This window comes from Heterocephalus glaber, unplaced genomic scaffold, assembly GCF_053883595.1.
Source record: "Heterocephalus glaber isolate CG9 unplaced genomic scaffold, H.glaber_assembly_v1.0 deba00001097, whole genome shotgun sequence".
In the NCBI taxonomy this organism is placed as follows: domain Eukaryota; kingdom Metazoa; phylum Chordata; class Mammalia; order Rodentia; family Bathyergidae; genus Heterocephalus; species Heterocephalus glaber.
Window position 1 is genome coordinate 1,396,859 of NW_028258191.1, and position 18,323 is coordinate 1,415,181.

Here is an 18,323-nt window from a genome sequence, read left to right on the forward strand (position 1 = left end):
AACCCTATGTTCTGACTCTCCATGCAAGGTGCATTATCAGTGCTCTGTCGTATCACAGTCTAACTTGAAATGTCCTTAGAGAGATCACTGAGGGATCCAGACTTCATTTTATGCATCAACGTCAGAGAGAAACAGGAGCAGGTCTAAATAGAAGATCTAAAGTCACCAGATTAAGAAAAAAATCAGTGCTTTTTCCATTCATCCCACTGTGGTGTCACACTTGGTAACAAAGCATTACTGCACGTGCTTTTCTCTTAAGAAAGACAATCCCTTCTGAGCGTCATCACTACAAATCCTATCACCCAGTCTCAGAGCCCTTGTCCAATGCCTCTGCAGGGCTCTGCATCCAGACTGGAAACTGGATCTGATGATCTTCACTAGGTGTCTCCTGGCTTCTCAAATTCCACTCATCAGTAATAAAGCAATTCTTCAAAGGAAAAAACAAAACAAAACCTAAAATAAGCACACAAGCATGCTCCAGTGTCGTCGTCACTTCTGAACCACCACCTACAATTTCTGTCTTCTTTAATGGGAAGAAGGATGTGAGGAATCCCAGGACTTTAGTGTTTATAATCTAGTTTGGGCTGTAGTCTATTTAGCATGCCTTTCTCTCCTCCCAACCAGTAAGTAAATATAAATCATGAGGTTTGATAACAGCCTAACCAATTTAGCCACATAGGAAGAACCTGTCTAACAAAGGCGAGGTGAATGGAGTGGCTCTTAATGTTGCCAATGTGAAAACCCAGGATTCAATCCCCAGAACCACAAATAAAGAAATTGTGAAAAAGTTAAAAAAAAGTCTAGATCTTCATTGAATGCATATTCATTGTATATAGACATTATAAAAGAAGACAGAAAACGACCACTTTAAAACATAGAATAAGTCTTTATGAAATGTTTTTTCTGAACTGAACCTATAAATTCCTTCTGAATTTGTCTGTAAATACTTATTTGGTGTGTGTGTGTGTGTGTGTGTGTGTGTGTGTGTGTGTTTCTCCCTTAGGATTTGTGTGCCTGGCTGGAAGACTCGGGCCCTGCTCTGGCCTAGTGGAAGTGAACCCTGGAGGAGCATGAACTACAGTGTCCGGCGTGAACTTCACGGTGCCCACTGCCCAGGTCATCTGTGCAGAGCTGGGGTGCGGTGAGGCTGCGTCTGTCCTGGGGGACCTGCCCCTCAGAGAGGACGCTGGACCGGTGTGGGCTGAAGCGTTCCGGTGTGAGGGGCAGGAGCCCGAGCTCTGGTTCTGCCCCAGAGCGCCCTGTCCTGGAGGCAGCTGCCAGCATGGTGGGGTTGTTGAACTTGTCTGCTCAGGTGAGACACAAGAGGACTTTTCTTTTTGACTACTCAGTTGGGGTACTAACGTGTGAGAAGCTGCAGAAACTCGGTCCTCTCCCCCAGAGCTCACTGCAGTCCGGCTCAGGAGGCCCAGCCCCTCTCAGTGTGCGGGGCAGGTGGAGGTGAGCACTGTTGCGGGCTGGAGAGCGCTCTGCGCCTCCCCCTGGAGTGTGGCCAATATCCAGGTCGTGTGCTGCCAGCTGGGCTGTGAGGTCACCCTCTCCACCCTGACGGGAGCACGCTCTGTGGGAGGAGGAGACGGTGAGATCCGGACAGACCGATTCCACTCCTCGGGGGCTGAGTCCTCCCTATGGAGCTGCCACGTGAGAGCCCTGGGCGTCCCTGCCTGCGCCCCTGGGAATGCGGCCTCTGTGGTTTGCTCAGGTGAGAGGGCTCAGGGGGCAGGGCTCGGCTCCGGGGGAAGCTGCCCTCACTGTGGACTGCAGGGAGAGCAGACTGAAGAACTCTATAGTGCCATGGTCTTCTCAGTTGTCATGAAGCATTCAGGTCAAGGCAAATAATATTCAAGGAAATATTTTAAAATAAATATTATTTAATCACAATTCATAGAGAACAATGTATATAATGTAGAGCTGTTAGTTACCTTTACCCAGATCAGCAAACAGAATGTTAGCAGTTCCCTCCGTTGTGACCTAAAAATCTCACCAATCTCTGTGCTCTCCTCCCCGGCAAAGAAACCACTGTAACTTGTACCACTAAGGAATAATTTCCTTCAGTTTTTATCATTATATAAAAAGTATGTACTCTGAAGACTTCTTTGACTCATGGTCATGCTTAGGATTCACCTTGTTGTTCTTAGCAGAACACCATTAATTTTATCCACACAGCTGAAATATCTGAAAATGTAGCAGTGGAAGTAACAGAACAGATCAATAAGAACCTTGGCAAATTCAAAGCAGACGTAATTGTACAGACAAAGTGACAATGACCCTAGTAAAACAAATGAGTTTAAAGAAGATACTGATGAAGAAATAGAGGTGTTATAAATGGCATGGCAACCATAAATGTCCAACATAAAAAAGAGATGGTGTCCATAAAACACTCTCAAAGAGAAGTCCTGGAGATTAAAACTACTGTTGAAACCATACACAGCAGAATAGACAAGTGTGAAGGCAGAATATCAGATCTACAAGGCAGGGCTGTGGTTCGTGTTTAACTAATAAGAGATACCCGTAAAACAAGCAAGGGACTATGAAAAATTGATCCAGCAGCTGCTAGATGATGTAAAGAAGACTAATCTAAGATTAACTGTTATCAATGAAAAATGAAAAAGTAGCACAAAGGGCATTAAAAACTTCTTTATAGAAATTATAGCAGTGAGGACATGCCAAATCAGCCCACTGCAGACAGGCAGGTCTGTGCACGCCCTACCGAGGTCCTGAGTCACGCGGAAGACACCGAATCACCCCGCTGCAGACAGGCAGCCACTTGATTCCACACTACAAAGACGCAGAGGACACCAGACCACCAGACCAAGGTACTGAGTCCCACTGTTCCTGGCCCAGAGGTAGGGGCTTCTGAGCCAGCGTCCCACTGCTCCTGACCCAGAGGAAGGGACTTCCTGGTCACCATCCCTCCCACTGCTCCCAGCCCAGAGGAAAGGGCTTTTGGGCCACCTTCTGTCCCACTACTCCTGGCCCAGAGGGAGGGGCTTTTGGGTCACCATCCCTACCACTGCTCCCGGACCCTGTCCCACCTCACCCAGCTCAGAGGAGGTAATCCGTGCAGGCGCTAATAGCCCCCCGCCCCAGTCGAAATGAGAAAACACGTAAATAAGTCTCAAAACCAGACTTCCAGATCACCTACACCAACCCCAAAGGGAAATGAGATGGAACACTCTGATACTCAACCACCTGGACCCACTGAACTGGCAACAAAAGGGGATCTGGAAAAAATGAAATCAGAAATAATTTCTCAGATAACAGGAGAAATTGTGCCCCTAGTGCAAGACATGATTAATCTAGAGAGGAGCTCAGGAACATGATGGAATCCCAACATAAGAAACAAATGGAATCCATAAAACAGATGCAAATAGATTTCCAGGACATGAACAACTCCATTGAAAGTCTACACAGCAGAATGAGCCAATGTGAGGACAAAATTTCAGATATAGAAGATAAGATTGCAATTAGTGATCAGGAAAAGAAAAATTGCTTCAAAATTATAAGGGAATGTGAGAAATCAATCCAGCAGCTGCTAAATGATGCAAAGAAGAACAACATAAGACTGATTGGGCTCAATGAAGAAACAGGAGAGAGTGCAAATGACATAAAAAATCTCTTCACAGAAATACTGGCAGAAAACTTCTCAAGCAGAGGAAAAGAGCTAGACATACAAATAAGTGAGGCATATAGGACTTCAAATAGCCTTGATCAAAAAAAATCTACACATAGGCATATAATTGTTAAGATTCCAGAAACTCAACAGAAGAACAAAGTTGTCCAAGCAGTGAGAGAAAAGAAACAAATCACATACAAAGGAAAGCCCATCAGAATCACAGCAGACTTCTCAACACAAACCATCAAGGCAAGAAGAGCTTGGAGTGACATATTCCAAGCCCTAAAAGAAAACAGCCTCCAACCCAGATTGATGGACCCTGCAAAACTATCTTTCAAAATGGATGGAGAAAGAAGATACTTTCATGACAAAGAGCACCTTAGGAACTTCGTGAATACCAAACCAGCACTCCAAAGAATTTTACACAATATCCTAGGAACAGACATTGGGGATCACAACCCCAGGAAGCAAAGCAGAATGAACCCATCTGGCACGACAAGAAATTAAATGTAAAGGGGGAGAACCCAACAAAAAGAAAAAGTCATGGCAATGACAAGTCAATATGTTTCAGTTATAACCATCAATGTTAATGGTCTCAATTCAGCAATCAAAAGAAATAGACTGGCAAAATGGGTCAAGAAGCAAAATCCAACAATATGCTGCATACAAGAAACACACTTCATTCAAAAGGAAACTCATAGACTGAAAGTTAAAGGGTGGAAAACAATACTACATGTGACAGGAACCTGAAAGAAAGCAGGAGTAGCTATCCTCTTGGCAGATCAAGTAGATTTCAAACCAACACTGATTAAGAGAGACAAAGAAGGACACTACATCCTGGTAAATGGAAGAATCCAAGAGGAAGAGATGACAATCATAAATATCTATGCACCAAACACTAGTGCACCCAACTATATAAAACAAATACTAACGGACATGAAAAGTCATATATGCACAAATACAATTGTAGTGGGGGACCTCAACACCCCACTGTCACAAACAGATAGATCAACTAGACAAAAAATAAGTAATGAAATACTAGAACTCAATCCAACTCTTGAACAAATGAACTTAACAGATGTTTACAGAGTGTTCCACCCCACAAAATCAGAATATACATTCTTCTCAGCTGCACATGGGTCATTCTCCAAAATAGATCACATACTCACACATAGAACATGTTTAAGTGCAAAGGAATTGAAGTTATCCCTTGTATATTATCAGACCATAGTGAGATGAAATTGGAGATCCATAGCAAAAGAAACTCAAACAATTTCATAAACACATGGAAATTGAACAACACACTTCTGGATAACCAATGGGTCACAGAGGAAATTAAAGAAGAAATCAGACAGTTCCTTCAATTAAATGACAATGACAATACAACATATTGGAATCTATGGGACACAATGAAAGCAGTTTTACGAGGGAAATTCATAGCAGTGAATATGCATATTAGGAAAACAGAATGAGCCCAATTAAACAACCTGATGCTGAACCTCAAGCTTCTAGAAAAAGAAGAGCAGGACAACCCCAGAGCTCATACAAGGGAGGAAATTATAAAGATCAGAGGAGAAATCAATGCAATGGAGACTAAGAGAACAATCCAAAAAAATCAATGAAGCCAAGAGTTGGTTCTTCAAAAGAATCAACAAAATTGACAAACCTTTAGCCAAACTTGTCAGAAAAAGGAAAGAAAAGGCCTAAATCCATGCAATTAGGAATGAAAAGGGTGAAATTACAACAGACCCAGCAGAAATCCAGAGGATCATCAATACCTGCTTCCAGAACCTATATGCCAATAAGATGGAAAACACAGAAGAAATGGACGGATTCCTAGATACATATGAATTACCAAAGTTGAATGAAGAAGACCTAAAAATTCTGAACAACCCAATATCAACCAATGAAATTGAAAACTTAATTAAAAACTTACCAACTAAGAAAAGCCCGGGCCCTGATGCCTTCACTGCTGAATTCTACAAGACATTTAGAGAGGAACTGCTGCCACTACTGTTTAAACTCTTCAGTGAAATTGAAAGGGAAGCAATACTCCCAAATTCATTCCTGGAAGCAAGCATCACCTTGATCCCCAAAGCAGAGAAAGACCCAACTGAAAAAGAGAACTATAGGCCAATCTCACTAATGAACAGAGATGCAAAAATCCTTAATAAGATACTGGCAAACAGAATGCAGAAGATCATCAAGAAGATCATACACCCTGATGAAGTGGGATTCATCCCAGGGATGCAGAGATGGTTCAATATATGAAAATCAATTAATGTAATACACTATATCAATAGAACCAAGGACAAAAACCATATGATTATCTCCATAGATGCAGAAAAAGCATTTGACAAAATCCAACATGCATTTATGATCAAAACCCTACAAAAAATTGGAATAGATGGTCTCTACCTCAAACTGATAGAAGCCATCTATGAAAAACCAACAGCCAATATCATACTAAATGGTCAGAAACTGAAATCCTTCACACTAAAATCAGGAACAAGACAAGGATGTCCACTGTCACCTCTCTTGTTCAATATATTCTGGAAACATTAGCCACAGCAATTAGACAAGAGAAAGAAATGAAAGGAATAAAGATAGGAAATGAAGAAGTCAAATTGTCATTATTTGCAGATGACATGATCCTCTATATAGAAGACCCCAAGAACTCCACCAAAAGTCTTCTAGGCTTAATAACCAAATTCAGTCAAGTAGCTGGTTACAAGGTCAGCACTCAAAAATCAATAGCTTTCCTCTACACGAATGACAGACTCACTGAGAGAGAAATAGGGCAAATAATTCCTTTCACAATAGCATCAAAAAACTGAAATACCTAGGAATCATCCTAACAAAAGAAATCAAAGACCTCTTCTCTGAAAACTATGGCACTCTGAAGAGAGAGATTGAAGATGATATCAGAAAATGGACAGACATCCCCTGCTCCTGGGTAGGAAGGATTAATATAGTGAAAATGGCCATACTTCCAAAACTGCTATATAGATTGAATGCAATTCCAATTGAGATCCCAGCAGCATACTTCATAGACCTCGAGAAAACAATCCAGAAATCCATTTGGAGCAAGAAGAGACCCAGAATAGCAAAAGCAATTCTAGGTAACAGAGACATGGCAGGTGGTATCACAATCCCCAACCTGCAACTATACTACAAAGCTACTGTGATAAAAACAGCATGGTACTGGCAAAGAAACAGACTTGAGGACCAGTGGAACAGATTAGAAGATGGAGAAACAACGCCAGACACAATCAGCCATCTCATCTTCGACAAAGGAGCCAAACACCCTCACTGGAGGAAAGATAGCCTCTTTAAGAAATGGTGCTGGAAAAATTGGGCTTCAACTTCCCAAAGATTAAAACTAGACCTATATCTCTCACCATGCACTAAACTAAAATCAAAATGGATTAAAGATCTAAATATTAAAATAGAAACTCTGAACCAGTTGGAACAGAGGTTAGGTAAAACCCTTGAAGACATCGGTGTAGGAAAAGATTTTATGAACAAAACCTCAGTTGCCCGTGAACTAGCACAAACAGTCAACAAATGGGATCTCTTCTTATTAAAAAGCTTCTGCACAGCAAGAGAAACCACCAGCAGTATGAAGAGACAACCCACAACGTGGGAAAAAAATCTTCACCTGCTCTTCGTCAAAGTTCTACTATCTCGAATCTATAAAGAACTTAAAAAGATCAGACCTCCCAAATTTAAAGACCCAATCCAAAAATGGGCATCTGAAATGAACAGACATTTCTCAGACAAAGAAGTAGAAATAGCAAATAAATACATGAAAAAATGTTCAGCATCACTGATCATTCAAGAGATGCAAATGAAAACAACGCTGAGATTCCACCTCACTCCAGAAAGAATGGCTGCTATCATGAAATCAACCAATAACAAATGCTGGCGGGGCTGTGGGGAAAGAGGAACCCTGCTCCACTGCTGGTGGGAGTGTAGACTGGTGCAAGCACTGTGGAAATCAGTATGGAGATACCTCAAAGAACTAGGACTGGAAATCCCATTTGACCCTGCTCTTCCACTGCTGGGTATGTTCCCCAAAGAATTAAAAGAATCATACCACAGTGATATATGTGCACCCATGTTCATAGTAGCGCAGTTTGTGATAGCTAAAACTTGGAAACAGCCCAAATGCCCATCACCTGGAGACTGGATAAATAAAATGTGGTTTTTTAATAAAATAGAGTACTACTCGGCCATAAAAAATGAGAAATTAGAGACATTTATAGCTAAGTGGATGCACATTGAGGTGATACTCTTAAGTGAAATAAATAGGACACACATGTGTAAATACCGAATAGTTTCTCTGGTGTGAGAAACTGAAAGTGTAAATAAGGACTAAATGTATAATAGGTAATGTGAAATAGGAAGAAAAGGGGCAAAGGGGAAGGAAGTGGGAGGGCTAGAGGAAAGGATAGAAGGGAATGGGATTAATATGAGAAAATGGAAAAATAGGAACAAAATCTTTGTCAATAGGGAGGAATGGAGGGGTTGAAGGGAGGGCTGGGCAAGGGTGAAAAATAAGAACCAAGAGAGACTATGTAAAGGTGCAAATTTCCAATGATGAATGTCATTATATTGTATACCTAAAATGTACCAATGATTAGAATGAATAATCGATAATGTAAAATAGGAAGAAAAGGTCCAAAGGGGTAGGGGTAGTGGGAGGGGCAGGGGAAAGGAAAGAAGGGAAAGGAAAAATGATGAGAAATGGCAAAAATGGAAATAAAGTCTTTGTAAATAGGGAAGGGTGGAGGGCGTGAAGGGAGGGCTAGGAATGAGGAAAAAATAAGAATCAAGATGCATTATGTAAAGGTACAATTCCCAATGAGAAATGTAATTGTGTTGTATACCTACAATGTACCAATAAAATAATTTAATACAAAAAAAAAAGAAAGTATAGCAGAAAACTTTCCAAGCATGGAAAAAGAATATGTCATACAGATAAGTGAGGCATATTGATCCCCAACTAGCCATGATCAGAAAAAACTATAGCAGGACATATAATAGTCAAGATTCAAAAAATTCAGCACAAGAACAGAATCTTAAAAGAAGTTAGAGAAGAGAGACAGACCATTTATAAAAGAAAAACCATCAGAATTACAGCAGACTTCTGAACACAAACCCTAAAGTCAAGAAAAGCTTGGAGTGAAGTGTTTCAAGCCCTAAAAGAAAACACCTTCCAACCCAGACTCACATATCCCACAAAATTATCTTCAAAATTGTTGGAGAAATAAGATGCTCCCATGATAAAGAGCACATGAAGAAATTCATGACCCCCAAACCAGCACTACAAAAACTTTTCAAGGATATCCTAGAAAGAGACAATGAAGATAACAATGCCAGAAAGCCCAATAGAATGAATTCACCAGGCAAGGGCAACAATTAAATGGAAGGAAAAGAAAGAGAACCAACAGCAGGAAAATAATATAATCACTAGAATAAGTCAAAACCTACTCACTTATAGCCATTAATGTGAATGGTCTGAATTTATCAATCCAAAGAATCAGATTGCCAGAATGGATCAAGAAACAAGATCCAACAATATGCGGTGTGCAAGAAACACATTTAACCCGAAACAAAATTCTTGGACTAAAAGTCAAAGGTTAGAAAACAATACCCCATGTGACAGGAACCTTGAAAAAGCAGGAATAGCTATTCTAATTGCAGACAAAGAGGATATCAAGTAAAGAGTGATCAAAAGAGACAAAGAAGGTCACTGTTGCTGTATATTATTCCACTGAATGAACCTATGGCCCTGTATTAGTCTGTTGAAATTATGGTACATATTTGACTTGTTTCAAGTTCTGGAATATTACAAATAATGATGGTAGAGATCACCATGAGAATGACTTTGAATCCAAATATGTATTTATTTATTTTGAGTTTTTAACTCCTTTATTTTAACTCTGAATGATACGATCTTTTTTGCAAAGTCAAATTCTTAATCTTAAAGCACAACTTATCAATATTTTCCCGTATCCTTAGTTTTCTTTTGTACTATTTAACAGAACTTTACCTACTCTGAGATCATAAAAAATATTCTTTAAAAAATTTAACTGCTTTTCCTGTGCATCTAATTTTACATGCACTCTGGGTTGATGCTGTGTATGGTGTGCACAGTGTGAGAAAAAGTTTCATAGTATTGCTTAGACTTATTGACTCTGAAGCCTTTCCCAAAAGGTTCTCTCTCTCTCTATGTGGTCCCATCATTTTCAAAATCAGAGTGTCTCCCATTCTGTGTCAGGACTCTGTTCTATTCCAATCTGTCATTTGTCTGTCCTTTTACTAATGCCATATCTTTTTAATTATTATAACTTTATAGTATGCTCATACAACTGAAAAGAGTCACCTTAACATTTTACTTATCGAATTTTCTGGCTTTTTATGTCAAGTGTGCTAGTCATTCTTGGCCCATGTAAAGTACAGAATCACCTTGTCATAATTAATTTAAAAATATTAGTATGTTGAATGAGATTGAATTTAATTACCATATGAATTTGGAGATAATTGATGGATAATATTGAGTCTCCATGTTCATTTACATGTCATAACCCTCAATTCATTTAGGACTTTATCTCAGAGGTTTTAAACACCGTTTTTGTGTCTTCTATTTAATGAATTTGATACTATTAGTATTGCTCTCAGTCAAACCTCCTAGTAATAGACTTTCCAGCTTGTTTTAAACTTTCTTGCTTTGTGAGATTTTCAAATATCTTTTACTTAATTTCAGAATTATAGACAAGTGGTAAGAATAATATGTCTCCCCAGATTCTCTAATATTGGTATTTTACTATATTGTGCTCCTCCACATGCCCCATTTCTCACTAAATATGTACAAACCTTCTGAATGACCAACTAAATAAATGTAGTCACATGATATCCATTTACTCCTAAAATACTTTAAAAATTTTCCTTATGTACAATTGCCAAATTGTAAAACTGAACCGTGTGATAATAGTTATTTAGATTAAGCCTTATCCAGAATTTACCCATTTTCCCAAGTATGTTGTTCACAGTAAATAATTTGAGCAGATGTGATTAATTCAGTTATTATCTACCCTTAGTATTATTTAATGTGGATGGAACACATAGAATCTTTCTTTGTGTCTGAAGATATTGTTATTTTGAAGGATATAGGCCTATTATTGCCCAGAATGTCCTCAGCTTGAACTTTGGCAGTAAGTGAAAGATTACATATTCTGATAGCACAGTCAATTGATATCTGAGTCTGTCCTACATAAATGTAATTCAGCTTTGACTTCTACACAAAGTGGAAATTAAAAAGAAAATATTAGCAAGATTAATGACAGTACCAGTCTTCCTTAAGTTGTTGCACAATATGAATTGTTAACACCAGATGAGACATGTCTAGTGCTATGCGTCCTGTATCTTCCTGTAGTAAACAGAGGCAGACACATTCAGGTCAATGCGCTTTTAGCTTTTATGTATGACAGAGAACCTGTGGTACTGTTCTTTCTGTGTCTGGTTTACCTTATTTCTCATGATGCCCTCCAGTTCCATCCATTTTGCTGAAATGTCAGGATTTTATTATTCTTATAGCATATATACATACATATATATATATATATTCCCATTTGCATGCACTTCCCTGTGCTGAGAGCCTATGTTGGTCCTGCACCTTAGCTATTATGAGTTGGGGTACAGTAAACATGGCTCCACCCCGTGCTTTTGCTCAGAAGCAACTCTCCAAGGTCAGGCCAGACTCAAAGGAGGAGCAATGAACCCCACCTATCCAAGGGTCCAGAATCACAGATTCCGTGTGTGATGAAAATCACAGATGCTTTAAACACCCCACTGTGTGTACTTCCCACTCTCTGCTGTCACTCTGCTCACCGTGGCACTGAACACGGTACACTGTCACAGGAGTGCCTGGCTTTCCCACCACTGTCGTTTCCCTTGTGTGCCTCCTGTTCTGGTTTTCCGTGCCTCCCTGTGTTTCCCATTTTCCTCCACAGTGTGGTGCTGTGTCTGTCTCGCTATGATCCTCTTGTCCTCAGATGCAGACTTCAAGTCCTTAACTTTGCCTATGGGCTTTCTAAATGTTAAACAGCCATGGACTTTTGTCGTGATGTATCTGACGAGATACACACCATATCATTCTGTTTTCTTAACAATGCACTTAGTTTTTATTTTATCAGTGCATGTTTGCAGGACCTGAAGAGTATACTCATCTTGGGGAGTAGGCACATGTACGTAAAACAGCTTGTTTCTTTCTTTATCCCCTTCCCCTTTCCAGCCACCTCCCCCCTCAGCCTCTACATCCCCCTTTACCCATTTTCTTTCTTGTTGTTATTATTGTTATTCAGTCTTGTTATCATCCTTGTTGTTCTTATTCTGAGCTCCGGTTTATAACACACCATGTTGATGTTCATTGTGAGCATTTGTCATTTCAATCACTGCTATGGAAATACCCTGTGTGGTAACGGCCATAGTTGCATAGCATGTGGAAAAATTTTATTTATCTTTTTTATCTTGGTTTCCTATTGAAATACTCAATGTGGGTATTTTTTTTCTTCTCTTTTTCATTAGGCCACTCTGCTGCCCTTTATTATGTTAGTACAAGCCTTGGGTAAAACAGATACATTTATACACACAGAGTGAAGAGACAAAGGTTCCACTGTCATGGAGACCCTCGTATTGCTAAATTTCAATTTAAGGGGTTGAACACATGACCTTACAAAACTTTAATATGTTATGGTTCATCTGAACTTGTCAGTTGGCCCCAAGCTGCGATAATCAACTTTTCAGTGTCAGATTCATTTACTCCTCGAAGAATCCTAAAACAGCCATCCTCTCTCCATGACTTCCCCCCGGAATTGGCAGCAATCCAAAATTTTTCTTTTCTTCCTTTTGCTCCTCTCAGTGTACCCCACGCAGTAAGTTTGACTGCATAGGTCTGAGGCTTTTGATATTTTTCTGAATCTTCAATTGTGCTGGTAACATGTCTATATATCCCTGTCTTGTAATAGAAGAAATCTTCCTGGACTTGCATTATGGCTGTAGGCTTCATCACGGAGGCACATGGGCCCTGGCAGCCAAGGCCCACTACAGTTGGTGAGTGATCCAATGTGGGTATTTTTGATTGACAGGTATGTTCGATGACATCATGGAAGGACTTCAGAAAAGGGTTAATTTTTCTTCTCATAGACAATGAACTTTTAGGGTAAATCACCTTATTCAAAAATAAATGAAGTGGTTAGAAACTGAGGACTCATGCTTGTGAGGAATAGTCTACTTTTAATTCACCCTTTCTTCTGTAACACAACGTATTTGGTTGTTTGAAATATTTTAACATGTTGAACTTATTTGCTTGTTTAACTAATGTATTTGGTTCTTCTCCTTAGTCAACCTTGAGTTACACTTGTGCTTCCCAGAATTGTGAATCTGTCAAATACTGTGTTGAGGTTTCTTTTGTGTCTTAGCAATTACCTGTGAAGGAGTGGATTTCTCAAGAAGATGACTCACTTGGTCTTTTACATCCCAATGACATTTTGGCTACAAAAATTCTAGTTGTACTGGGAACTATACAATACTTTCAGATAGTGTTGATATATTTCTGCTTTCCTAGTCATTCTTAGTGTTTGAATTGAAAGAAAAAAATCTGGTCTAGTCAAAAGTAAATATCTCCACGGAGAAGTTGACAGGAAGTCATTGCTCCTGTTTCACAGCTTGTATCCCATACGCCATCTCTAAACTGTTGTTTTATGTAACTTAGGTTCCTGCTCTCTCACCTTCTCTGCAGGAAACCAGACCCAGCTGCTGCCCCAGTGTAAGGACTCCCTCTCTGACCCAGCAGGCTCTGCAGCCTCAGAGGTGCAGGCTGCCAACTGCTCAGGTGAGGACATCCCCAGGACACAACCTGCCCCTTCCTGCGTCAGCACCACTGACCTGATTCTGTCTCTCCTCAGGGGGAGAGGGGCAGTTGCTGTGCAGGGAGAGTGGAGATCCTGCACCAGGACTCCTGGGGCACCATCTGTGATGACAGCTGGGACCTGCGAGATGCCCACGTGGTGTTCAGACAGCTGGACTGTGGAGTGGCCCTCAATGCCACGGCCTCTGCTCACTTTGGCCAGGGATCAGGGCCCATCTGGCTGGATGAGCTGAGCTGCACAGGGGAGGAGTCCCACGTGTGGAAGTGTCCTTCCTGGGGCAGGGGACAGCACGGCTGCAGGCACAAGGAGGACGCAGGGGTCATCTGTTCAGGTCTGTGCTCACAGGGTCCACAGCATGGGAGGAGCAGGGAGTCTCCAGGTTGGCCTCTGACCATAAGGTGAGAGTTGGGCCAGTAGCTGAGTGGGGCGGAGCTGGACAGGCTCCTTTCCCAGGGTTGTTTTTTTGTTTTTTTTTTAGTAGAGGGAAAGATGAGGTGCTGTCACTTCCTCCTGCAGTAGCTGCGAGTCTGGTTCTTCCTTCTTATCTCTGTCTCCTGACAGTCATTTCCTGCAGTGTTCCTCAGTTCCCTGTGGGTACAAACCCTCAGGCCCACTGTATTAGGTTCCTATTCCTGCTGTAACAACTTACCACAGAGTTACTGGCCTCAAACAGCATGAGTTATTACCTTACACTTATGTAGGTAGAAGGCTGACCCACATCTGGCTGGGCTGAAAGCAAGGTGTCAGTAGGGCTAATTCCTCTGATGCTCAGGGAAGACTCATATCCTTGTCTTTTCTAGCTTCTAGAAACTGCCTTCATGCCTTGGCTCCTTTAAACCAAACACATTACAACTCCCTGACCATTTTTGTGTGGTAACACCTTCCTGTAACCAAGGTCATAAATGCGCCATCTGCTAGTTAGGCTACAGCATAAGAATGCTATGGGATTGGGCTCACCTAGTTAATCCAGAAAACCCAGGATAATCTCACTACTGAAAGCCCTCACTTAATCTGATCTGCAAAGCCCCTTTGCCAAGAGAGGCAATGTATTCATAGGCTCTAAGGTTCAGGAAGTGGACACATTCAGTGTGTCACTACTCTGTCTTCCCTCCACTGTACACATGATATTTTACAGTCTTTCAGATATTTATTCAGGAAGTAGGATTCAGCCTTTGCTCCCTGGAGAGCCCTCAGGTCTGAGTCCCTGACTTTCCTTTTTCTCTACCTCCCTGTGGGAGAAATAGAATGACAGGTTCAAGACTGCAAAACAGATAAAAGGTAAAGAAGTTTCCTTCTCTCCATGGAGAGCTCACATCCTCAGCATAGCAAAGAATGAGTCTGCACTCTTTAAAACAAACAGTAAGGGTTGACTGATTTCTGTGCCTGGCTGTTTCAGAGTTCCTGGCCCTCAGGGTGGTGTGCGAGGACCAGGAGTACGCTGGGTAGCTGGAGGTTTCCTACAACAGGACCTAGGGCAGTGTCTGGTGCAGCCCCATGGAAGCCACGACCTTGTCTGTGATCTTCATACAGCTTGGCTGTCAGGACAGTGGGACCCTCAACTCTGATGTCCCTGCCAGGGAAGGTTCTACACCCCTGTAGGTAGACGGAATCCAGTGTCGAAAAAGTGACTCCTCTCTCTGGAAATGCCCTTCTGACCCTTGCAATCCTAGATCTTGCTGTTCAAGGGATGCAGCTTATGTCATGTGTGCAGGTGAGCTACTGGATATTTATAAGCATCTCTCCCACCCTTGTAGGTTGTTGTTAGGGAAATTTCATGACTCCTTATGTAAGGCCTGGGTTTCAATATGTCTACAAAATGAATTTTTGAATTTTAGGTTATTTACTCCATATGTTTCTTTCTTGTTTCAATAGCAAAAATAGAGACATGTGCTGACAGCAGTTCATGTGAATAATCTCAGGGAGCCTGAACTGAGCACATGAAGCATGAACTAATACTCTGATAAATGCTCTGAGCAATTCACATACAGAGGTGGGAGGAGCATGGGGCCCTGAGGTGCTGAGAAAATCCCATCATGGTCAGAGCAGAAGGGCGTGAGGGAGAGTTGCTTAACTCTTTTCTCTCCTCATCACCTCCAAAACCCCCAAGTAGAATTGGCAATAGTCACTGTCTTCACCTTTTGTGACTCTGGTGATGCTGAACTTATTCCAATTAAATCTCAGACTCTGCTACTCCTCAGAGTCGGTAAGAAAATAAAAACATAACAGCAACTTATCTTCCAATTCCTCTTGACTTCTCGGCAGTGTTCAGCAACGTGACGCTCTCTCCTTCACGTTTTTCCTTGTGAGCCCTCTGCCTGACCGATTGCTCTTCTCATTCTGTCTCTCTGGGCTGGAACCTCTGCTCAGCTGCTAGGGCTAGGCTGAGCCACGCTGAGGGCCGAGCCTCGGGCTCTCTGCTCCTCCTTAGCGGAGCTCCTGCCGGATGACCTCTGCAGCTCTGCAGGCCAGGAGGGCGGCCAGCCCGCCTTCCCTCTCAGCCTGCCTCTGTCTCCCTGAATTAGCCACACTTGCTGTTGCTGGATTTGTACATGCTGGGCTCCAGGGCATTCAAGCATTTCACATCAGTTATTTAGGGTTTAGATAGGAACCATTCCCTCTCTACTTCACTTAAATTACAAAAACATAATTCACTCACTGTGGGCAAGAAAGTAATATAAAAATGTAAAAAGATAAATTCATTGTATCACCTCTTCTCCATTAATATTACCCTATAGTATATATAATTAATGATTTTAGAGAAATACCTCAAAACTCATTTATCCATGAAAAGGTAGACTTTGATGGCATATTTTTATTTCTTTTCACAATATTGGTATTGTGTATACATATTATTGTTATATTAGCTTTTTTACTCAACAATTTGAAACCAATAATTTCCATTTTGCATATTCATATCTATATAGAAAAGATTGAGATTTTTTGCTTACAATGTGTCCATTAGATTAGAGCAAGTACACACTGAGGATATCAAAAACCAAATACTCATTATATTCTTCTTTCCTTCCTTTCATCTTTCCTTGTTTTGACTTTTCATAGTGATTTCACTTCCTTCAACATGTTTTGTTCCTCTTGATTCTCCCTCTCCCTCTCCCTCTCCCTCTCTCTCTCTCTGTCTCTCTGTCTCTCTCTCACAAACACACACACACACACACACACACACACCTCATTCAGTTTTACCTGGAGTAGTGTGCAAAGACTTGTCTGAAGTTTACAGTAGAGGAGAATATAATGATAAAGGTTTCATAAATGTTTGCATTCTCCATTGACTGTGTCCTCACTTTCTGTCTTTTCCCTGTGGAAGTTGAAGGTTATTAAACTAAAAGACCATGTCTTGGTAATATTTTTCCTACAAGAGGACATGAAGAGTCAGGAGGTAGTAAAGTCTTCGATGTGGAAGCTGAGCAAGCCCTGCATAGAAGCCCACTCATCACTGTCAGAGCTGTGTCCTCCACCAGGGAGGAGGGTTGAGGGGCCACGTGGGAATCTGTGGGATTCTGATAATTTAGGACAAGCCTGTATATACACCCGGATTGTCTGTGTTGTTTGGGATTCCTCTCTTTCTCATGGATTCAGTAGTTTTCTGTACTGTTTTGGTCTGAGTCTCCGTTTCCTCTTGTGAGTTAGTTTCACTCAGGGTATTCCAGTTCTCTGGAACTCACTCACCTGCTCGCTATTGTCCACTTAGCCATCTTTCTTTTAGTGCTACTTGTTCTGTAATTTTTGTAGAATTAAATTTTTTTATCTTTTTAACTTTTATAATTTATATTAAATCTTAATGAAATTTTGAATACAGTTCGCTTTTGTGATTATGTACAAACTATGTTTTAATGCTCAGTATTTATTACTACAACTCAATGCCGTTAATTTCTATTCCCTTTTTATCTGATTATCAAGGTGTGAGATGAATTAAATTTAGCAGAGTTGACACATCTGGTCATTCATTCAATAGATGTTTCAGCCCCTTTCAGAGCATGCACACAAAGGTCCCTGCCCCTCCTTACTGGTGATGTGGACCACCGCGCTGCCCACCCTGACACAGGCCCAGAAGAAGGGAGATGTGTAAGGTGCTTCCTCTAGTGGGGCTTGACCTCTGGTGCGTGTGTCTGTGCATATTTGTGTTTGTGTGTGGTGTGGGAGTGTGGAGAGGGTCACACAATTGAAATGAATAGATAATTGCAACTGATGCTGAAGGACATGGGCCAGTGATGTCTCATCAAGCAAACTGCTGGGCTAACTTGAAAAGGCCCTTATTTCCACTGTCATCTGGACTGAAATCAGGATGTAGAGATCTTTGGTTTGGGGAGGACCAGCCCCACCCACTGCTGACCCAGTGCTTCCCAACTGTCTGCTCCTGCAGGTCCCAGACCCAAGAGCTGCCCAACTCTGGCCCCTGCACAGGTACTGCAGCCCTCCCTGCCTCCCCCAGGGCTCCTGGGGGCTCCTTCCCTCCACCAGGGCAGGGAGAGGAGCTGCTGCTGCCTTTCCAGACAGAGAGAAGCTACGGCTCAGGGGAGGAGACAGTGTGTGCTCAGGCCGCGTGGAGGTGTGGCATGAAGGCTCCTGGGGCACAGTGTGTGATGGCTCCTGGGGCCTGGCTGAGGTGTGTCAGCAGCTGGGCTGTGGCCCTGCCATGGACACCCTGGGAGAGGCTGCATTTGGCCCGGGAAATGGAAGCATCTGGCTGGATGAGGTGCAGTGCAGGGGCGGGGAGCCCTCCCTGTGGGCCTTGCCAG

At 41.7% G+C, this 18,323-nt stretch overlaps 1 protein-coding gene across 1 annotated transcript in view; it reads left to right on the forward strand.

The window, feature by feature from the left end:
* The window catches only part of LOC101700055 (antigen WC1.1-like), a 54,583-nt gene that overhangs the window by 23,913 nt on the left and 12,347 nt on the right, over window positions 1-18,323 (forward strand). Inside the window, 7 exon segments of the mRNA XM_087210044.1 lie at window positions 1,004-1,335; window positions 1,522-1,720; window positions 2,185-2,258; window positions 13,413-13,532; window positions 13,606-13,967; window positions 14,966-15,080; window positions 17,876-18,323. Coding sequence (XP_087066170.1) covers window positions 1,004-1,335; window positions 1,522-1,720; window positions 2,185-2,258; window positions 13,413-13,532; window positions 13,606-13,967; window positions 14,966-15,080; window positions 17,876-18,323 — 1,650 coding nt within the window.